Source organism: Nerophis ophidion, linkage group LG12, assembly GCF_033978795.1.
Source record: "Nerophis ophidion isolate RoL-2023_Sa linkage group LG12, RoL_Noph_v1.0, whole genome shotgun sequence".
NCBI lineage: Eukaryota > Metazoa > Chordata > Actinopteri > Syngnathiformes > Syngnathidae > Nerophis > Nerophis ophidion.
The window spans coordinates 14,981,076-15,004,783 of NC_084622.1; the positions used below are offsets into that span (position 1 = coordinate 14,981,076).

General features: G+C 40.6%; 1 protein-coding gene across 3 annotated transcripts; it reads left to right on the plus strand.

Moving 5' to 3' along the window:
• Window positions 1-693: 693 nt before the first annotated feature.
• Window positions 694-20,116, plus strand: hdac10 (histone deacetylase 10). 3 transcript variants are annotated; one of them, XM_061918062.1, is made up of 18 exons: window positions 694-852; window positions 3,914-4,048; window positions 4,126-4,222; window positions 4,292-4,389; window positions 4,481-4,585; window positions 4,650-4,718; window positions 6,584-6,710; window positions 7,791-7,856; window positions 7,940-7,999; window positions 10,635-10,724; window positions 12,724-12,830; window positions 12,892-12,959; window positions 13,055-13,235; window positions 13,307-13,373; window positions 17,453-17,529; window positions 17,608-17,664; window positions 17,731-17,983; window positions 19,704-20,116. In XM_061918062.1, the coding sequence occupies exons 1-18, from the start codon at window positions 794-796 to the stop codon at window positions 19,872-19,874; spliced, it is 1,887 nt and encodes a 628-aa protein (XP_061774046.1). In that variant the 5' UTR covers window positions 694-793; the 3' UTR covers window positions 19,875-20,116. The 3 variants fall into 3 exon arrangements, with proteins under 3 accessions (XP_061774046.1, XP_061774047.1, XP_061774048.1); XM_061918063.1 differs by having other exon boundaries at window positions 13,310-13,373; XM_061918064.1 differs by lacking the exons at window positions 12,724-12,830; window positions 12,892-12,959; window positions 13,055-13,235; window positions 13,307-13,373.
• Window positions 20,117-23,708: the final 3,592 nt, after the last annotated feature.

The window sequence follows — 23,708 nt, forward strand, 5'->3', positions numbered from 1 at the left end:
TCAGAATAAAAATGTTATTAAAAATAATAAGAGACTTATTGTACTCTAAAAATGTTGTTATTAATTATAATTGCATGCATTTAATTGTATTCAGTGTTAAAAAATATTATATGGCTCTCACGGAAATACATTTTAAAATCTTTGGCTTTCATGGCTCGCTCAGCCAAAAAGGTTCCCGACTCCTGGCTTAGCGGATCGTGACAGCTCCAAACCATAGTAAAGCTTCACCTCCGGGAATTTTAAACAAGGAAATACCGTGTGTTTGTGTGGCTAAAGGCTAAAGCTTCCCACCTCCATCTTGCTACTTTGACTTCTCCATTATTAATTGAACAAATTGCAAAAGATTCAGCAACACAGATGTCCAAAATATTGTGTGATTATGCGATTAAAGCAGACTACTTGTAGCTTGGATCGGGCTGGAAAATAATGTCCGCTACAACCGGTGACGTCATCATACGAGTCATCATACCGCGACGTTTTCAACACGACACTTCGCGGGAAACTTAAAATTGCAATTTAGTAAACTAAAAAGGCCGTATTGGTATGTGTTGCAATGTTAATATTTCATCATTGATATATAAACTATCACACTGCGTGGTCGATAGTAGTGGCTTTCAGTAGGCATTTAAGTTTTCCTTGTTTAGCCCTCAGTGGAAAAAGTTTGGACACCCCTGGCATAGGGAGATGACATTTACTTACCACTACTGTCCAGATGGAGGCGCTGTACGCCTGACTTTTCTCCCGCTGCTTCATTCCAACGTGCAGTCTTCTCACCGCCGGCTGCAGGAAGAAAATGGGCACAGCTTTAGTGTTCGACGAAGAGATGACTCGCTACAAACTGCTGTGGTTTGAGTAAGTAAGACGAGGGACGAAGAGAATGGGCGGGAATGTAGCTAACAGGAAGACGAGGATTGGCGGGAATGTTTTGGCAGCGAATCTTTAGCTTCCTTCCACTAATTTTACCAATCTATTTTGAAGTAACCTTTACTCAAATGACGCCACAAGCAACTAGTTCGCTTCTAAAGTCCCACAAAAACAGACGGGAAAAACTGCCGTCGTATTAGCTGTGTTGTGTTGAATGAACCGCTGTTTGTTTACAATACTGCCACGCTAGGCACCCCAGTGCTAATCAAACATGGTACTTTAGATATAAAAAATACTTTAGATATAAAAAATCTTCCTTTTACGGAAGATTTTTTGTAGAGAATAAATGATGAAAAAAACACTTAATTGAACGGTTTAAAAGAGGAGAAAAGACGAAAAAAAGGAACATTTAATTTTGAAACAGAGTTAATCTTCAATTTCGACTCTTTAAAATTCAAAATTCAACCGAAAAAAAGAAGAGAAAAACTAGCTAATTTGAATCTATTTGAAAAAATTAAAAAAAAGAATTTATGGATCATCATTAGTATTTTTTCCCGATTAAGATTAATTTTAGAATTTTGATGACATGTTTTAATTAGGTTAAAATTGTGTTAGAATATATAACAAATTGGACCAAGCTATATTTCTAACAAAGACAAATCATTATTTTTTCTAGATTTTCTAGTACAAAATTTTTAAAAGAAGTTCAAAAGACTTTGAAATAAGATTTAAATTTGATTCTAAAGATTTTCTAGATTTGCCAGAATCATTTTTTTGAATTTTAACCATAAGTTTGAAGAAAGATTTCACAAATATTCTTCGTCGAAAAAACTGAAGCTAAAATGAAGAATTAAATTAAAATGTATTTATTATTCTTTACAACAACAACAAAAAATTGTCAGGAAAGAAGAGGAAGGAATTTAAAAGGTAAAAAGGTATATGTGTTTAAAAAATCCTAAAAGCATTTTTAAGGTTGTATTTTTTCTCTAAAATTGTCTTTCTGAAAGTTATAAGAAGCAAAGTAAAAAAATAAATGAATTTATTTAAACAAGTGAAGACCAAGTCTTAAAAATATTTTCTTGGATTTTCAAATTCTATTTGAGTTTTGTCTCTCTTAAAATTAAAAATGTCGAGCAAAGCGAGACCAGCTTGCTAGTAAATAAATAAAATGTAAAAAAATAGAGGCAGCTCACTGGTAAGTGCTGCTATTTGAGCTATTTTTAGAACAGGCCAGCGGGCGACTCATCTGGTCCTTACGGGCTACCTGGTGCCCGCGGGCACCACGTTGGTGATCCCTGCTGTAGTATAATGCCCGCAGCTAAAAGCAACTGTGTGAGAATGTATACTCCAATATCACGATATAGTCATTTTCTATATCGCACAGAGACAAATCCGCGATATATCGTGTATATCGATATATCGCCCAGCCCTAAATGATATTACAAACCCCGTTTCCATATGAGTTGGGAAATTGTGTTAGATGTAAATATAAACAGAATACAATGATTTGCAAATCCTTTTTAACCCATATTCAATTGAGTGCACTACAAAGACAAGATATTTGATGTTCAAACTCCTAAACTTTATTTTGTATTGCAAATAATAATTAACTTAGAATTTCATGGCTGCCACACATGCCAAAGTAGTTGGGAAAGGGCATGTTCACCACTGTGTTACATCACATTTTCTTTTAACAATACTATATAAACGTTTGGGAACTAAGGAAACTAATTGTTGAAGCTTTGAAAGTGGAATTATTTGCCATTCTAGCTTGATGTATGGCTTAAGTTGTTTAACAGTCCGGGGTCTTGTTGTCGTATTTTACGCTTCATAATGGGCCACACATTTTCGATGGCAGACATGACTGTACTGCAGGTGGGCCAGGAAAGTACCCGCACTGTTTTACTACAAAGACACGCTGTTGTAACACGTGGCTTGGCATTGTTTTGCTGAAATAAGCAGGGGCGTCCATGATAATGTTGCTTGGAGGACAGCACATGTTGCTCCAAAACCTGTATGGATAATTCAGCATAATAGTGCCTTCACAGATGTGTAAATTACCCATGCCTTGGGCACTAATACACCCCCATACCATCACAGATGCTGGCTTTTGAACTTTGCGCCTATAACAATCCGGATGGAGATTTTCCTCTTTGTTCCGGAGGACACCACGTCCACAGTTTCCAAATATAATTTGAAATGTGGACTCGTCAGACCACAGAACACTTTTCCACTTTGCATAAGTCAATCTTAGATGAGCTCGGGCACTTCGAAACCGGCGGCGTTCCTGCGTGTTCTTGATAAATGGCTTTCGCTTTGCATAGTAGAGTTTTAACTTGCACTTACAGATGTAGCGACCAACTGTAGTTACTGAAAGTGGTTTTATGAAGTGTTCCTGAGCCCATGTGGTGATATCCTTTACACACTGATGTCGGGTTTTGATGCACTACCGCCTGAGTGATCAAAGGTCCGTAATATCATCGCTGACGTGCAGTGATTTCTCCAGATTCTCCGAACCTTTTGATGATTTTACGGACCGTAGATGGTAAACCCCTAAATCCCTTGCAATAGCTCGTTGAGAAATGTTGTTCTAAAACTGTTCGACAATTTGCTTACAAATTGGTGACCCTCGCCCCATCTTTGTTTGTGAATTACTTAGCATTTCATGGAAGCTGCTTTCATACCCAATCATGGCACCCACCTGTTCCCTGCACACCTGTGGGATGTTCCAAATAAGTGTTTGATGAGCCTTCCTCAACTTAATCAGTATTTTGTCACGTGTTGCTGGCATCAAATTCTAAAGTTGATGATTATTTGCAAAAAAAAAAATGTTTATCAGTTTTAACATCAAATATGTTGTCTTTGTAGCATTTTCAACTGAATATGGGTTGAAAAGGATTTGCATATCATTGTATTCCGTTTATATTTACATCTAACACAATTTCCAAACTCATATGGAAACGGGGTTTGTATATTTGTTGTTGTTATAGAGTACTGCTAGTGAATGATTGTTTTGACTGATCTCTTGAATGTAAACATGTACCTCCAGTCCAGCCTGTGTGATCGAGACCCCCGAGCGTCTGACAGTGAGTCACGAAGCCTTGGTCAGGACCGGCCTGGCTGCTCGATGTGTTCCTACGCCTGTCCGAGAGGCCTCGGATGATGACATTCTATTAGTGCACAGGTGGGCCAACGTCCCAAACGCTTCCTGTACTTACTAGAGTACATGGAAGTATAATGGTGAAGTTATTTGACTTGCAGCAAGGAGTACCTGGAGGCAGTGAAGAAGACCCCCTACATGACACTAGACGACCTGAAGGAGTTCACCCTAAATTACGGGGACGTGTACTTTCACCCCGTTAGTGTTACGGTATCATTTTCTTATTCAAAGTTTTCTTCCAGAGAGTCAAGCAACTTTGTGCTCTAGAACATCTATCACTGTGCCAAATTGGCTGTGGGCGCCGCATTGCAACTGGTAGATGCCGTTATGACCGGGAAAGTGAGAAATGGAATGGCTTTGGTCAGGTGAGGAAATCATGGTACATGTATTTTTACTGTTGAAAGTCAGGGATTACTACTAGTACTACGACTATTACTACTCTCTCTTTGTCACCAGACCCCCAGGACATCACAGCATGCGCAGTGCTGCCAGTGGATTCTGTGTCTTCAACAATGTGGCCATAGCAGCCAAGTACGCCCAGCAAAAATATGCTGTTCAAAGGTAATAAGAGGTTTTTTTTTTACTTGTACGTTGGATATTTCTCACGCCTTTGTTTCTTTTGCAGAGTGCTAATAGTCGACTGGGACATACATCATGGTCAAGGGGTGCAATATGCCTTTGAGGACGATCCAAGGTATGTACATGATTGTTTGTATTGTTTTATAGAATAGAATAGAAGAATAGAATGGACTTTATTGTCATTATATCTGCATATAACGAGATTAAAGACTCCAATTTAAAGGCCTACTGAAATTAGATTTTCTTATTTAAACGGGGATAGCAGGTCCATTCTATGTGTTATACTTGATCATTTCGCGATACTGCCATATTTTTTCTGAAAGGATTTAGTAGAGAACATCGACGATAAAGTTCGCAACTTTTGGTCGCTTATAAAAAAAGCCTTGCCTGTACCGGAAGTAGCAGACGATATGCGCGTGACGTCACGGGTTGTGGAGCTCCTCACATCCTCACATTGTTTATAATCATAGCCACCAGCAGCAAGAGCGATTCGGACCGAGAAAGTGACGATTTCCCCATTAATTTGAGCGAGGATGAAAGATTCGTGGATGAGGAAAGATAGAGTGAAGCACTAGGAAAAAAAAAAAAAAAAAGGTGACGGCAGTGGGAGCGATTCAGATGTTATTAGACACATTTACAGTATAATTCTGGAAAATCCCTTATCTACTTATTGTGTTACTAGTGTTTTAGTGAGATTATAAAGTCATACCTGTAAGTCGGAGGGCTGCGGTGACCGCCAGGGTCTCTGAGGGAAGCCATATGGAGGTGCCAAGAAAGTCACAGCTGCCTTTTTGACAGCTGCTGCAGGAGGACGCGAACTCCGCTCAAGTCTCCGGTAAGGGCCGACTTAATATCACAATTTTCTCATCCAAAAACTTGCTGGTTGACATGTGGTAGAGAAACATGTCCGCTTGACCGCTCTGTTCCATATTAAAGTTTCACAAAAAACAAAGAAACACCGGCTGTGTTTTGGCAGCTGCAATCCACCGCTTTCCACCAATAGCATTCTTCTTTATAGTCTCCATTATTAATTGAACAAATTGCAAAAGATTCAGCAACAAAGATGTCCAAAATACTGTGTAATTATGCGATTAAAGCAGACAACTTTTAGCCGTAAGTGGTGCTGGGCTAAAATGTCCGCTCCAACCAATAACGTCACAAGCAAACGTCATCATTCCGCGACGTTTTCAACAAGATACCTCGCGGGAAATTTAAAATTGCAATTTAGTAAACTAAACCGGCCGTATTGGCATGTGTTGCAATGTTAAGATTTCATCATTGATATATAAACTATCAGACTGCGTGGTGGGTAGTAGTGGGTTTCAGTAGGCCTTCAGGGTGCGGTAGTGGGAACAAATATGGGGGAAAATAAATAACACAACTAACAATTGAAATAAACAGACTACTATCCAATAAAAATAATAAGCAATCCTGTACAATATACAAAACACTATAGAAATACAAAATACTGTACAATACACAGAACAAGACAAGAGTACCGAAGTAATAAATAACAATCAGTGTCAGACGTATTGCACTCGAAGGGTAGTATTGCACAGTAGGATATTGTATAGGGGTGAATTATTATTATTATAAGTTACAGTTCAACATGGTGACAGCTCTGGGAAAGAAGCTGTCTCTGAGCCTGATTGTTCTGGCTCTGATGCACCTGTAGCGTCTGCCTGATGGTAGCAGGTCGAACAGGTGGAAGCCAGGGTGTGTGCTGTCTTTGGTGATGTTTTTTGCTTTCTTAAGGCAACGGGAGTTGTGTAAAGGCTGGGTACAGTCGATGATTTTTTGTGCAGACTTCATGACCCTCTGAATCGCCTGTTTGTCTGCTTCAGTGCAGCTGGCGTACCACACTGTTATACAGCCGAGCGATAGAAAGTCATCATCAGCTGTCTCTCCAGTCTGTTCTTCCTCAGTACCCTCAGGAAGTGAGCTTATGAGCTGTAATGCATGTTTCCACTCTCTCTCCAGTGTGCTCTACTTCTCTTGGCATCGCTATGAGCACCAGGAATTCTGGCCTAAACTCAGAGACTCAGACTATGACTGTGTGGGCAAGGACAAAGGTGCTGGCTTCACTATAAATGTGCCATGGAACAAGGTTAGTGACTGTCACTCTTTTGTATTCATGAAAGCAATGAGAAATAGGCTCAATCAGGTACCAAACTTGCAGACAGGCTTTTTTTTATACGCCTGATGCAAAATGCAATATCTCAATTTTTATGATGATATTTTGTTTCATTTCTAGTTATAAACACTGTTACCATATGAGTTGGGGAATTGTGTTAGATGTAAATATAAACGGAATACAATGATTTGCAAATCATTTTCAACCCATATTCAGTGCTACAAAGACAACATATTTGATGTTCAAACTGATAAACTTTTTTTTTGTTGCAAATAATCATCAACTTTAGATTTTGATGCCAGCAACACGTGACAAAAAAGTTGGGAAGAGTGGCAATAAATACTGATAAAGTTGAGGAATGCTCATCAAACACTTATTTGGAACATCCCACAGGTGTGCAGGCTAATTGGGAACAGGAGGGCGCCATGATTGGGTATAAAAACATCTTCCCAAAAATGGCTCAGTCTTTCACAAGAAAGGATGGGGTGAGGTACACCCCTTTTTTCCACAACTGCGTGAGCAAATAGTCAAACAGTTTAAGAACAACGTTTCTCAAAGTGCAATTGCAAGAAATTTAGGGATTTCAACATCTACGGTCCATAATATCATCAAAAGTTTCAGAGAATCTGGATAAAATCACTCCACGTAAGCGGCATGGTCGGAAACTTGACCTCCCTTATTTGACTTCCAGCAACCTGTATTGTAGGTATATGACACACTATAGCTCGGTTGGTAGAGCGGCCGTGCCAGCAACTTGAGGGTTGCAGGTTCAATCCCCGCTTCAGCCATCCTAGTCACTGCCTTGGGCAAGACACTTTACCCACCTGCTTCCCAGTGCCACCCACACTGGTTTAAATGTAAAAATTGGGTTTCACTATGTAAAGCGCTTTGAGTCACTAGAGAAAAAGCGCTATATAAATATAATTCACTTCACTTCACTACAATGTTCATAAGAGGAATAAAGTTATGTCCTTGTTGAAAATGATGCAGCACTACATTTTACTATCAACACGCTGACTATGTCTGACTTTATTTCTTACTTCTTGTTTCCAGATTGGAATGCAGAACAGCGACTACTTGGCCGTGTTCTGTCACGTCCTCCTGCCGGTCGCCTACGAGGTGAGCCGGACAATTCACCTTAAATTAGTAACACATGCCAGGGAACCCATTGGCTGAACTTGGAACTGTAATTATCCTCACAGTTTTGCCCTGATCTGGTGTTGGTGTGTGCAGGCTTTGACTCCGCCATCGGCGACCCAGAGGTACTGAATGTTCCCTTGCATATTGTACAAACCCCGTTTCCATATGAGTTGGGAAATTGTGTTAGATGTAAATATAAACGGAATACAACGATTTGCAAATCCTTTTCAACCCATATTCAGTTGAATGCACTACAAAGACAAGATATTTCATGTTCAAACTCATAAACTTTATTTTTTTGCAAATAATTATTAACTTAGAATTTGGCTGCAACACGTGCCAAAGTAGTTGGGAAAGGGCATGTTCACCACTGTGTTACATCACCTTTTCTTTTAACAACACTCAATAAACGTTTGGGAACTGAGGAAACTAATTGTTGAAGCTTTGAAAGTGGAATTATTTGCCATTCTTGTTTTATGTAGAGCTTCAGTCGTTCAACAGTCCGGGGTCTCCGCTGTCGTATTTTACGCTTCATAATGCGCCACACATTTTCAATGGGAGACAGGTCTGGACTGCAGGCGGGCCAGGAAAGTACCCACACTCTTTTTTTACGAAGCCACGCTGTTGTAACACGTGCTGAATGTGGCTTGGCATTGTCTTCCTGAAATAAGCAGGGGCGTCCATGAAAAAGACGGCGCTTAGATGGCAGCATATATTGTTCCAAAACTTGTATGTACCTTTCAGCATTAATGGTGCCTTTACAGATGTGTAAGTTACCCATGCCTTGGGTACTAAAGCACCCCCATACCATCACAGATGCTGGCTTTTGAATTTTGCACCTATAACAGTCTGGATGGTTCGCTTCCCCTTTGGTCCGGATGACACGATGTCGAATATTTCCAAAAATAATTTGAAATGTGGACTCGTCAGACCACAGAACACTTTTCCACTTTACATCACTCCATCTTAGATGAGCTTAGGCCCAGCGAAGCTAGCAGCGTTTCTGGATGTTGTTGATAAATGGCTTTCGCTTTGCATAGTAGATCTTTAACTTGCACTTACAGATGTAGCGACAAACTGTATTTAGTGACAGTGGTTTTCTGAAGTGTTCCTGATCCCATGTGGTGATATCCTTTAGAGATTGATGTCGGTTTTTGATACAGTGCCGCCTGAGGGATCGAAGCTCACGTTCATTCAATGTTGGTTTCCGGCCATGCCGCTTACGTGGAGTGATTTCTCCAGATTCTCTCAACCTTTTGATGATATTATGGACCGTAGATGTTGAAATCCCTAAATTTTTTGCAATTGTACTTTGAGAAACGCTGTTCTTAAACTGTTTGATTAAGTTCTCACGCAGTTGTGGACAAAGGGGTGTACCTCCCCCCATCCTTTCTTGTGAAAGACTGAGCATTTTTTGGGAAGCTGTTTTTATACCCAATCATAGCACCCACCTGTTCCCAATTAGCCTGCACACCTGTGGGATGTTCCAAATAAGTGTTTGATGTGCATTCCTCAACTTTATCAGTACTTATTGGGCTATATAAGTAAACATTGATTGATTGATTGATTGATATTGCCATCTTTTTCAACTTTTGTGTCACGTGTTGCTGGCATCAAATTCTTAAGTTAGTGATTATTTTCAAAAAAATAATAATTATGAGTTTGAACATCAAATATGTTGTCTTTGTAGCATATTCAACTGAGTATGGGTTGAAAATGATTTGCAAATCATTGTATTCCATTTATATTTACATTCAACACAATTTCCCTACTCATCTCGAAACAGGGTTTGCATTAGTGTTTTTCTTTGCTGCTAAAATAATCAAGCAATGTTCTTTTAAAGGCACTCAAAGTGAGTACATTTTATTTATAAGGTGCTTTTCACAGATCAAATGACAAAGTGCTGTACAAAACATAGGTGAAGTAGAACAACAATTCAATTAAAAGAACAGGGGTGAAATTCTAAAAAGGATACAGAGGTGATTAAAATGATAGTTAAAATGTGCATTAACTTAAAATCTTTACTCCAAAGACTTGGAGTGACTGGACACTGTCATGTCTGTGTGATCATGTTTTGTTTTGGTCATGTTCGGTTTTGTTTTTGGACTCTTTGTGCACTTTTGTTTGTTTTGTCACCATGGCAACCCGTTAGTTTTCACCTTGTCCCCATGTCACACACCTGTTTTCACTAATCACCACAGTATTATTTAAGCCACAGTTGCAAGGTAGTCAGCCTGGCATTATCACCATCTATCACCCTCTGTCACACTCTCCACATCCATGCCAATGATCCATGCCCCTTGTCTCTTTCCAAGTACGTTTTTGTTATTCATGCCATTGTGCAGGTGTTTTGTTTTATGGTCATAGTTTTGCCTTTGCGATGGTTTTGTTTCATAGTTAAGTTTTTGTACCTCTGCTAAAAGAGCGCCTTTCGTTTGTTCCTGTATAGTGTTAAAATAAAATATGTCTTTACCTTCACGCCTTTCCTGCTCCAACTTTCGCTTTGTACCTCGAGTCGTGACGGACACAAGTCAACAGTTTTTGGTCAGCTGATGACAGAGACCCTCCAAAGACTTGGAGTGACTGGACACAAGTCCAAGGTTTGTGAGGCTGCTGTGAGAGAGCACCAAGGCAGTTCTTCATCAGTGGGATGTTTTAATGACATGATAGTACATACAGTATTGTGTAGTGTTTGGCTTACTTAACATGTTCTTGCTGTCCACTTATATTTCTGACTGTAGCTTCAATATTTTACAGGGTGAAATGTGTGCCACCCCGGACATCTTCGCCCACCTCACTCACCTGCTGATGAACCTGGCTGGGGGGAAATTATGTGCAGTTTTGGAGGTCAGATATTATTTACAGCTCTTTCTACAAACCCTGTTTCCATATGAGTTGGGAAATTGTGTTAAATGTAAATATAAACGGAATACAATGATTTGCAAATCATTTTCAACCCATATCCAGTTGAATGCACTACAAACACAAGATATTTGATGTTAAAACTCATAAACTTAATTTTTTTTTGCAAATAATAATTAACTTAGAATTTCATGGCTGCAACATGTGCCAAAGTAGTTGGGAAAGGGCATGTTCACCACTGCGTTCAGTGTTTCCCACAGGTCAGGCATCTATTTGTGGTGGTGTGGTCGGGCGGTGTGGGGGGTTGGGAGGCAGCGGCGGTGGCGATGACCAAGAAGAACGCGGAGTTGGAATATAATTACAACACTTTATGTACATATTTATAGAATATTTACATATTCATATAATATGTAACTACAAGCTCCTTTCACAGACAGAGTCCCATTGCTTTCATGAGCAGTCGAGCGAGTCAAAAGCCCCCCAAAAAAAGAAAAAAGTTTTATTTATTTATTTTATTTGTGGCGGACATAATTCTTTTGTGGCGGGCCGCCACAAATAAATGAATGTGTGGGAAACCCTGGTGTTACATCACATTTTCTTTTAACAACACTCAATAAATGTTTAGGAACTGAGGAAACTAATTGTTGAAGCTTTGAAAGTGGAATTCTTTCCTATTCTTGCTTTATGTAGAGCTTCAGTCGTTCAACAGTCCGGGGTCTCCGCTGTCGTATTTTACGCTTCATAATGCGCCACACATTTTTGATGGCAGACAGGTCTGGACTGCAGGCGGGCCAAGAAAGTACCCGCACTCTTTTTTTACGAAGCCACGCTGTTGTAACACATGCTGAATGTGGCTTGGCATTGTCTTGCTGAAATAATCAGGGGCGTCCATGATAACGTTGCTTGGATGACAACATTTGTTGCGCCAAAACCTGTATGTACCTTTCAGGATTAATAGTGCCTACACAGATGTGTAAGTTACCCATTCCTTGGGCAGTAACGCACCCCCATACCATCACAGATGCTGGCTTTTGAACTTTGCACCTATAACAGTCTGAATGGTTCGCTTCTCCTTTGGTCTGGATGACACGATGTCAAATATTTCCAAAAACAATCTGAAATGTGGACTCGTCAGACCACAGAACACTTTTCCACTTTGCATCAGTCTATCTTAGATGATCTCGGGCCCAGAGAAGCCGGCAGCGTTTCTGGATGTTGTTGATAAATGGCTTTCGCTTTGAATAGTAGAGCTTTAACTTGCACTTACAGATGTAGCGACAAACTGTATTTAGTGACAGTGGTTTTCTGAAGTGTTCCTGAGCCCATGTGGTGATATCCTTTAGAGATTGATGTCGCTTTTTGATACAGTGCCGTCTGAGGGATTGAAGGTCACGGTCATTCAATGTTGGTTTCCGGCCATGCCACTTACGTGGAGTGATTTCTCCAGATTCTCTGAACCTTTTGATGATATGAACCGTAGATGTTGAAATCCCTAAATTTCTTGCAATTGCACTTTGAGAAACGTCCTTAAACTGTTTGACTATTTGCTCACGCAGTTATTTACAAAGAGGTGTACCTCACCCCATCCTTTCTTGTGAAAGACTGAGCATTTTTGGGAAGTTCTTTTTATACCCAATCATGGCACCCACCTGTTCCCAATTAGCCTGCACACCTGTGGGATGTTCCAAATAAGTGTTTGATGAGCATTCCTCAACTTTATCAGTATTTATTGCCATCTTTCCCAACTTCTTTGTCACATGTTGCTGGCATCAAATTGTAAAGTTCATGATTATTTGCAAAAAAAAAAAAAAGTTTATCAGTTTGAACATCAAATATGTTGTCTTTGTAGCATATTCAACTGAATATGGGTTGAAAAGGATTTGCAAATCCTTTTTTTCCGTTTATATTTACATCTAACACAATTTCCCAACTCATATGGAAACGGGGTTTGTATTTATTAGATCCAGTTATTTTTCTCATTTAGGGAGGATACAACCTGACTTCACTCAGCCAGTCTGTGTGTCTCACTGTTCAAAGTCTGCTTGGCGACCCTCCGCCCCGGCCCACGGACCTCCAAGGACCCTGTCAAAGGTTGCGTCACAGCGCCATTAGAAGGACCGCTCACAGTGTACTCAAACGGCTTGTGTTTCAGTGCCCTGGAGTCCATTCAGTGCGTGCGCTCCGCTCATCGCAAGTACTGGTCCTGCCTCCAACATGCAGGTAGCACTTGGAAGATATGGGACAAATAGTGAAAGACTGAATGCAGCTGAATAGATAAGGAAATGATGTTTGTTGTGTTTGTCACCCTTCCTTAGTGCAAAGACCCCCCTCAGATGTGAGCACTAAGCTCGAAGCACATGGAGAGGCAAGAGTTAGTAAAGCTGACTTAGTGTGGCCCCAGCCTGCCAGGCACCTTCCTCCTGCCTTGTGCACCGCAGCAGTGATCCCTGAGGACCTGCTTTGTCCCCTCGGCTGCTTCAGGATCCCCCGGGAACAGTATGAGTCTTCTTCCCATCAACTGACTGCAGTTCAGTTGTGACTGATTATTTTCTCTCTCCCTCTCCAAGAAGAGATGTGGCTGTGTCTACGTGGTCCAGCCTTGCCGCACTGGTGGGGAGACTGCAGAGGAATGAGGTACAATCATTTACCTCATTTAAACCTGCTGTCACAAATTGTGTAGAAATACAGGAAAATAACTACGAACCCCGTTTCCATATTAGTTGGGAAATTGTGTAAGATATAAATATAAACGGTATACAATGACTTGCAAATCCTTTTCAACCCATATTCAGTTGAATATGCTACAAAGACAACATATTTGATGTTCAAACTGATAAACAGATAGAATTTGACGCCAGCAAGAAGTTGGGAAAGGTGACAATAAATACTGATAAAGTTGAGGGATGCTCATCAAACACTTATGTGGAACATCCCACAGGTGTGCAGGCTAATTGGGAACAGGTGGGTGCCATGATTGGGTATAAAAGAAGCTTCCATGAAATGCTAAGTAATTCACAAACAAGGATGGGGTGAGGGTCACTACTTTGTAAGCAAATTGTCGAATAGTTTTTAAACATTTCTCAACGAGCTGTTGCAAGGAATTTAGGGATTTTACCATCTACTGTCCGTGAAATCATCAAAAAGTTCAGACAATCTGGAGAAATCACTGCACGTAAGCAATGATATTACGGACTTTTGATCCCTCAGGCGGTACTGCATCAAAAACCGACATCAGTGTGTAAAGGATATCACCACTTGGGCTCAGGAACACTTCATAAAACCACTGTCAGTAACTACAGTTGGTCGCTACATCTGTAAGTGCAGGTTAAAACTCTACTATGCAAAGCCAAACAAATTTATCATTCAATATCCTGAAACGCCGCCGGCTTGGCTGGGCCCGCGCTCACCTAAGATGGACTGATGCAAAGTGTTCTGTGGTCTGACGAGTCCACATTTCAAATTGTTTTTTGGAAACGATGAACGTCGTGTCCTCAGGACCAAAGCGGAAAAGAACCATCAGGACTGTTGTAGGTGCAAATTTGAAAAGGCAGCATCTGTGACGGTATGGGGGTGTATTAGTGCCCAAGGCATGGGTAACTTACACATCTGCGAAGGCACCATTAATGCTGAATGGTACATACAGGTTTTGGAACAACATATGTTGCCATCCAAGCATACTTTCCAACCTTGAGACCTCCGATTTCGGGAGGTGGGGGGGGCGTGGTCGGGGGTGGGGCGGGGTGTGGTTAAGAGGTGAGGAGTATATTTACCGCTAGATTCATAGATTTACCAAGTATTTCTTATACATACATATATATATATATATATACATATAAGAAATACTTGATTTTCAATTAATTTGAGCTATATATTTATTTTATTTCATATATATATATATATATATATATATATAAGAAATACTTGAATTTCAGTGTTCATTTATTTACACATTGTTGAGTTGAGGGTTAAATATTCCATCCTTGTTTTTCTAACCATATGCATGTACACTAGATGGCAGTATTATCCTGTTAAAGAGTGTCACAACACATTGCTGTTTGGCAGACGAACTGCTTTAGGTAGACAAATTCAAACTGCTGTTCTGTGTTGTTTTGGTGCGCTGGGAGGACAATAATGAAACTGCCTAACAATAAATAATGTTACATTGGTTATTTTGCACTAAAAAAGTAACTATTGAATACTTTATTTCCCGTGAATTTGTTTTAGTCCAAAAAAAGCATCAAATTCAATTCACGTTTGATTAAAAATTAAAAGATTAAAAGTGTGAAAAAATGTTGAAATGGTTTGGGGAGAGGAGGGCGCTCCAAATAAAATTCTGCTTCGGCTCCCAGTTTAGCCTGAGCCTTCCTTCAGAAACTACATTCTCATTTCATTGTCTTTATGGTACTTTACTGCAGTGGTTCTCAAATGGGGGTACGTGTACCCCTGGGGGTACTTGAAGGTATGCCCAGGGGTACGTGAGATTTTTTTTTTAATATTCTAAAAATAGCAACAATTCAAAAATCCTTTATAAATATATTTATTGAATAATACTTCAACAATATATGAATTTAAGTTCATAAATGGTGAAAAGAAATGCAACAATGCAATATTTAGTGTTGACATCTCAATTTTTTCTGGACATGTTCCATAAATATTGATAAATAAATAAATAAATGGGTTGTACTTGTATAGCGCTTTTCTACCTTCAAGATACTCAAAGCGCTTTGACACTACTTCCACATTTACCCATTCACACACTGATGGAGGGAGCTGCCATGCAAGGCGCCAACCAGCACCCATCATGAGCAAGGGTGAATTGTCTTGCTCAGGACACAACGGACGTGATGAGGTTGGTTCTAGGTGGGATTTGAACCAGTGACCCTCGGGTTGCGCACGGCCACTCTCCCACTGCGCCACGCTGTCCTTTTTTGTGAAGAAATGTCTAGAATTAAGTTCATGAATCCAGATGGATCTCTGTTACAATCCCCAAAGAGGGCACTTTAAGATGATGATTACTTCTATGTGTAGAAATCTTTATTTATAATTGAATCACTTATTTATTTTTCAACAAGTTTTTAGTTATTTTTATATCTTTAGTTCAAGAAAGACCACTACAAAATTAGCAATATTTTGCACTGTTATACACTTTAAAGGGCTACTGAAATGAGATTTTCTTATTTAAACGGGGATAGCAGGTCCATTCTGTGTCTTACTTGATCATTTCCCCATATTGCCATATTTTTGTTGAAAGGATTTAGTCGAGAACATTGACAATAAAGTTCGCAACTTTTGGTCGCTAATAAAAAAGCCTTGCCTGTACCGGAAGTAGCAGATGATGTGCGCGTGACGTCACGGGTTGTGGAGCTCCTCACATCTGAACATCGTTTATAATGTGAGCCTCCCGCAGCAAGAGCTATTCGGACTGAGAAAGCGATGATTTCCCCAATAATTTCAGCGAGGATGAAAGATTCGTGGATGAGGAAAGTTAGAGTGAGGCCGGGCAGTGGTAGCGTTTCAGTTGTAATTAGACACATTTACTAGGATAATTCTGGAAAATCCCTTATCTGCTTATTGTTTTAATAGTGTTTTAGTGAGATTCTAAAGTCATACCTGAAAGTCGGATGGCTGCGGTGAACGCCAGTGTCTCAGAGAGAAGCCAATCTTTCTGAAAGATCACAGATGCCTTTTTGACAGCTACAGGAGGAGGTCCCATAATCCACTGAAGTCTCCGGTAAGATCTGACTTAATATCACAATTTTCCCATCCAAAAACTTGCTGGCCGACGTAGAGAAACATGTTCGCTTGACCGCTCTGTGTTAAAGCTTCACAACAAACAAAGAAACACCGGCTGCGTCTCGGTGCTAAAGGCAGCTGCAATCCACCGCTTTCCACCAACAGCATTCTTCTTTGACGTCTCCATTATTAATTGAACAAATTGCAAAAGATTCAGCAACACAGATGTCCAGAATACTGTGTAATTATGCGATTAAAAAGAGACGACTTTTAGACATAAGTGGTGCTGGGCTAATATAGTCGTTACAACCTGTCATCATTCCGCGACGTTTTCAACAAGAAACTCTGCGGGAAATTTAAAATTGTAATTTAGTAAACTAAAAAGGCCGTATTGGCATGTGTTGCAATGTTAAGATTTCATCATTGATATATAAACTATCAGACTGCGTGGTCGCTAGTAGTGGGTTTCAGTAGGCCTTTAATAAATCAGAAACTGATGACATAGTGCTGTATTTTACTTCCTTATCTGTTTTTTTCAACCAAAAATGCTTTGCTCTAATTAGGAGGTACTTGAATAAAAAAAATGTTCAGAGGGGGTACATCACTGAAAAAAGGTTGAGAACCACTGCTTTACTGTACAAACACTTTTTAAGCAAAAATCATTACACGAGCCGTGTCAGCAACTTGAGGGTTGCAGGTTCGATTCCCACTTCCGCCATCCTAGTCACTGCCGTTGTGTCCTTGGGCCAGACACTTTACCCACGTGCTCCCAGTGCCACCCACACTGGTTTAGATGTAACTTAGATATTGGGTTTCACTATGTAAAGCGCTTTGAGTCACTAGAGAAAAGCGCTATATAAATATACTTCACAAAGTGTAAAAATAAGTTAGCCTGTCAGTCGAAAGCTAACATTAGCAAGCTTTACTTGCTGCCTTTTTGGGGAATTTCCTTCTGTGTGACCTCCACATTTTCATTGAAGATCAGAAATGGCTTGGCCTTGGTGAGTGACGTCTCCATGGCGATGGCGCATGTCTTTGGGCACACTCCCAAACAACGGTACGTACAAACAAAAGGACTCTTATTTTTTTAAATTATTGGATTGACACTCACAGTGGTTGAAAAATGCTTGTGCAGAGTTTTGGCAGTGTGTGTCGGAGACACTGAAGCCCTGCCTGGCCTACCAGAAGATGGGTGACTATCATTGATGGTTCATCATTTCATGAAGCGATGAAGTGAGCAGACATGTTCCACTTTTAGGAAAACACTTACAGTGCACTTCAGCAAGGAGGCGCTAGACAAGCCCAGGTGCAAATATTACATCCCGGTGTGTCTGAAGAAGGGCTTGATGCAGGCCGCCTGCAGCCTCCTCCTGCCACTCAGCTACCAGTACGACCCCGACCTGGTCCTGCTGACCCGGGTGCCAGGGAGCCACATGGACCAGAGCGAGTGGCAGCAGCTTGTAGGTCTCCTGCAGGGCCTGGCTGGGGGTCACGTGCTGGTGCTCATCCAGGTCAGCATGCAAGAAGACACTCCCTCCTGGGGATGTTGCAGTTTGCTTAGAGTCCTACTGAAATGAGATTTTCTTATTTAAACGGGGATAGCAGGTCCATTCTATGTGTCATACTTGATCATTTCGTGATATTGCCATATTCTTTCTGAAAGGATTTAGTAGAGAACATCGACGATAAAGTTTGAGACTTTTGGTGCTGATAAAAAAGCCTCGCCTGTACCGGAAGTAGCAGACGATGTGCGCGTGACGTCACGGGTTGTGGAGCTCCTCACATCTGAACATTGTTTACAATCATGGCCACCAGCAGCGAGAGCGATTCGGACCGAAGAAGCGACGATTTCCCCATTAATTTGAGCGAGGATGAAAGATTCGTGGAGGAGGAAAGTGAAGGTGAAGGACTAGAAAAAAAAAAAAGACTATACAGTGGGTCCTGGGTATGACGTTAAACTACATCCAGGCATGAAATGGGAGGTTGTGTGTGGGGTTAGTGAGTCCCAACTAACGTCTATAAAATGCACACAAAGAACCGTTTGCACCTTCTCTTGTGACTGGCGGGCGGTCAGCGACATAAAACTGAGCGGGTCACTGGGTAAATGGGGCGCGGACAACCAACAGGACAGTCTAAGTTCAACAGCCCACTAAGGCAATTAGTCTCGGAGAAGGATCTCTGATATAAAATACCCCTTCCAACCCGCACCAAGCCAGCGTGGAAGGTGTAGGCTAATAACCAGCATGAAAAGTAAGCCAAGAAGACGGCCCCCAGTCCCCAGCAGTTCCAGGGGAACAGTGCAGTGGCAGGGAGCAGCTAGAGATCGTTCACTATGGCAGAAACATGCTGAGGCTTTCGTCCAGCAGTGGACTGACAACGGCTGATGATGATGATGATACAGTGGGAGCGATTCAGATGTTATTACACAAATTTACTTGGATAATTCTGGAAAATCTCTTATCTGCTTATTGTGTTACTAGTGTTTTAGTAAGATTATATGGTCGTACCTGTACAACCTGAAGGTCGGCCCCGCACCTTTCTTCAGCACCAGTCAACGGGTGGTGGCGATGCCCATCTCTGCCCTTCGCAAGGGACCCTCCTCGAAAGACGATCTTTCAAAGTGATCGCTGCATAATGCACTGTACTTTGTGTGTGTGGTCCAATCCAACCGTTTTCGCTTGACCGCTCTGTTCCATAGTAAAGCTTCACCGTCATCTTTCGGGAATGTAAACAATGAAACACCGGCTGTGTTTGTGTTGCTAAAGGCGGTCGCAATTGACCGCTTCCCACCTACAGCTTTCTTCTTTGACGTCTCCATTATTCATGGAACAAATTGCAAAAGATTCAGCAACACAGATGTCCAGAATACTGTGGAATTATGCGATGAAAACAGATGACTTATAGCTGTGAACGGTGCTGGAACAAAATGTCCTCTACAATGCGTGACGTCACGCGCACTCGTCATCATACCGTGACGTTTTAGCATGATACTTCGGCGCGAAATTTAAAATTGCAATTTAGTAAACTATACCAGCCGTATTGTCATGTGTTGCAATGTTAATATTTCATCATTGATATATAAACTATCAGACTGCGTGGTCAGTAGTAGTGGGTTTCAGGAGGCCTTTATCTAACATGGCTTACTGCACTAGACTGACATGGCTTTTGTATACAAAATCCTATAAACACCTCCTAGTATGCAACCACCTTTCACATTTCCTCTCATACCAGGAAGGTGAGAAGGCTCTTGTGGGGCCCACAGCGTCCTCCCTCTCTGGGAGCCCCGCCTCCTCTCCGGGGCCACTTTCTGCTCCAGGAGCCGAGGACATTGAGGCGCTGGAGAGGCTGAAATATCGGCTGACGACTGACTGGAAGCTACTGCAGACGTCAGGTGAATGCTAAGAGTTGACTGCTTGTTGTTGAAGAAAAGCAGCAACAACATGAGATGCATTAACACAAACACAGAAGCAATGACCACTTTGTCAAGTGTGAGGACATCTCTTTTACATGTATGCTAGCATGTGGACCACCACCCACAGGGGGCGCTACAAATGTCAGCTGTCCCATATGTCCTCATTTTTCTAATTGTTATGCAACTCTTTTAGAATTGCGCAGTTTCCAATAAACCAAACAATTAAAAATGATTTCATCTTTTGGGTTTTCCATTAAAACTGTGCAGAAAGTGAAGGTGAACAAGCGCTGGTCAGTTGTCCATCCATCCATTTCCTACCGCTTATTCCCTTTGGGGTCGCGAGGGGCGCTCATGCCTATCTCAGCTACAATTGGGCGGAAGGCAGCGTACACCCTGGACAAGTCACAGATAGACAGACAACATTCACACACTAGGGACCATTTAGTGATGCCAATCACCCTATCCCCAGGTGCATGTCTTTGGAGGTGGGAGGGTCATACACCCAGGTGCATGTCTTTGGAAGTGGGAGGGGCCTATCCCCAGGTGCATGTCTTTGGAAGTGGGAGTGGCCTATCCCCAGGTGCATGTCTTTGGAAGTGGGAGGGGCCTATCCCCAGGTGCATGTCTTTGGAAGTGGGAGGGGCCTATCCCCAGGTGCATGCTTTTGGAAGTGGGAGGGGCCTATCCCCAGGTGCATGTCTTTGGCGGTGGGTGGGGCCTAACCCCAGGTGCATGTCTTTGGAAGTGGGACGGGCCTATCCCCAGGTGCATGTCTTTGGAAGTGGGAGGGGCCTATCCCCAAGTGCATGTTTTTGGAAGTGGGAAGGGCCTATCCCAGGTACATGTCTTTGGAAGTGGGAGTGGCCTATCCCCAGGTGCATGCCTTTGGAAGTGGGAGGGTCCTATCCCCAGGTGCATGCCTTTGGAAGTGGGAGGGGACTATTCCCAGGTGCATGTCTTTGGAGGTGGGTGGGGCCTATCCCCAGGTGCATGTCTATATGTATGTATATATGTATTAGTGATGGGTCCGGCAGCACCGATGCATCGGTGCATGCGTCAAGCTCATAGAGCAAAACCCTGTGTCGGTGCGGGTACCGCTTTTAGAAAGTCACGTGACCGATCATAAGCTGTTTTGGTCACGTGACCGATACGCGAACTGTGTCACACTTCTGTCTTAAGTCATTTGTAATCTATCGTCGTCGGAGATAATTTCCGCTGTGTGGGAATATTTTGATCATATATCGGAAAGAAAGGTATTTGTGTTCATTTCCTTGTCGTTTCATTCACTCAAAGTTTCTACTCGATCTGTTAGTACAGGGTATCCGCGGATCCTTAAAAAGTCTTAAAAAGTCTAAATTTAACTATCTAAAATTAAGGCCCTAAAAAGTATTACATTTATTAGAAATTCCTAAAATGGTCTTAAATTCAGTACTCAATGGTCTTAAATTGTCGGGACAGTTTTTTAAATTTTTTTTTTCAGGGCACGTCTGAGTAAAAGTTACGGCACGTCTTTGAGTAAAAGTGAGTGATTTCAGTTCACTCATTTTTTTTTCTTTGTATCTCTTCAAGAGATACAAAGTTAAAATGAGTGAGCTGAAAAAAATAGAGGCAGAACTAGTGAATGAGAACAGCCAGCTGAAGATCAACTGAGGCTCATTTGAGTGTGTGTTCAGTGTTTTGTTGTTGATCTTATAATACTGTTTTGCACTATTATTGACCAAATGTAATTTATTTTTACCCTCACCTCGGTTATAATGTTTTTACTGGCGTTGGTGTTGGTTTGTTTGTTTTGGATGTCAAAGTTTTTGAATCTCTCAAGATTTTTGATAAGCTGTTTGGCAGAGTGGTGCTTATCAGTTTGTTTCTTAATAAAAATACAAAAAGTAAACTTGACTGATTGTCATTGAGGTTGTGGTACAGTGGGATCCCCAACCATCGCTTATATTTATAGATTTTTTTATTATTTTTTTCGGTCTTAAATTTCATTCAAGGTGGCATGAAAAAGGTCTTAAAAAGTCTTAAATTTGACTTGCTGAAACCTGCAGATACCCTGTAGTAGGGCTGTAACGGTACGTGTATTTGTATTGAACAGTTTCGGTATGGGGGGTTTTCAAAGCTAACGTCCTAACAAGCTACTTTGCTTCTTCTGCCTCATCATCACCCAGCATTGTCCCACCCACACAAGCACCTGGTTACATTAATAACTTTCAGCAAACTCTTCCATAGCTCAGTTGGTAGAGTGGAGGGCTGTAGTTACTTATGCTGAGTTCCTTAGGGCAGTGGTTCTCGACCTTTTTTCAGTGATGTACCCCCAGTGCACATCTTTTTAATTCAAGTACCCCCTAATCAGAGCATTTTTAGTTGGAAAAAATGAGATAAATAAGTAAAATACAGCACTATGTCATCAGTTTCTGATTTATTAAATTGTATAACAGTGCAAAATATTGCTCATTTGTAGTGGTCTTTCTTGAACTATTTGGAAAAAAAGATATAAAACTTGTTGAAAAATAAACAAGTGGTTCAATTATAAATAAAGATGTCCACACATAGAAGTAATCATCAACTTAAAGTGCCCTCTTTGGGGATTGTAATAGAGATCCATCTGGATTCATCAACTTCATTCTAAACATTTCTTCACAAAAAAAGAAATATTTAACATCAATATTTATGGAACATGTCCACAAAAAAATCTAGCTGTCAACACTGAATATTGCATTGTTGCATTTCTTTTTACAATTGATGAACTTACATTCATATTTTGATGAAGTATTATTCAATAAATATATTATAAAGGATTTTTGAATTGTTGCTATTTTTACAATATTTTTTAAAAATCTCACGTACCCCTTGGCATACCTTCAAGTACCCCCATTTGAGAACCACTGCCTTAGGGCGCTGGTTCCAATCCAGCTCATTCCTTTTTTAACCATGAATTGATTAACGTGGACTTAAACAAGTTGAAAAACTTATTCGGGTGTCACCATTTAGTGGTCAATTGTACGGAATATGTACTGTACTGTGCAGTCTACTAATAAAAGGTTTAATCAATCAATCAACTGTGCGTATTCAGAGCGCATGTAAAAAATAAAAAACAATTCCCAGTCCACAAGCATCCTCATTCACAACACGTTCTCTTAGATTTCCATGTTATGATACATGTTCACATTATTTATTGACTGTATATAAAAAAGATAAAAATGTATTTTTATTTAAATGAAGATATGAAATATTCCTAAATGAAGTACAATGACTTGGTTTATATTATTGTATATACTAGGTTAGTGGTTCTCAAATGGGGGTACTTGAAGGTATGCCAAAGGGTATGTGAGATTTTCTTTAAATATTCAAAAATCCTTTATAAATATATTTATTGAATAATACTTCAACAAAATATGAATGTAAGTTCATAAACTGTGAAAAGAAATGCAACAATGCAATATTCAGTGTTGACAGCTAGATTTTTTGTGGACATGTTCTATAAAAATTGATTTCTTTTTTTTGTGAAGAAATGTTTAGAATGAAGTTCATGAATCCAGATGGATTTCTATTAAAATCCCTAAAGAGGGCACTTTAAGTTGATGATTACTTCTACGTGTAGAAATCTTTATTTATAATTGAATCACTTGTTTATTTTTCAACACGTTTTTAGTTATTTTGATATCTTTTTTCCAAATAGTTCAAAAAAGACCACTACAAATGAGCAATATTTTGCACTGTTATACAATTTAATACATCAGAAACTGATGACATAGTGCTGTATTTTACTTCTTTATCTCTTTTTTTCAACCAAAAATGCTTTGCTCTGATTAGGGGGTACTAGAATT

What these genes read in the sequence shown, in the direction of transcription:
- hdac10 (XM_061918062.1), top strand. Translation starts at nt 794, where the DNA reads ATGGGCACAGCTTTAGTGTTCGACGAAGAGATGACTCGCTACAAACTG. An exon ending in TTCAGGATCCCCCGGGAACA is followed by an intron (nt 13,236 to 13,306) that starts GTATGAGTCTTC and finishes TCCCTCTCCAAG; the next exon opens with AAGAGATGTGGCTGTGTCTA. An exon ending in CCTGGCCTACCAGAAGATGG is followed by an intron (nt 17,665 to 17,730) that starts GTGACTATCATT and finishes TTCCACTTTTAG; the next exon opens with GAAAACACTTACAGTGCACT.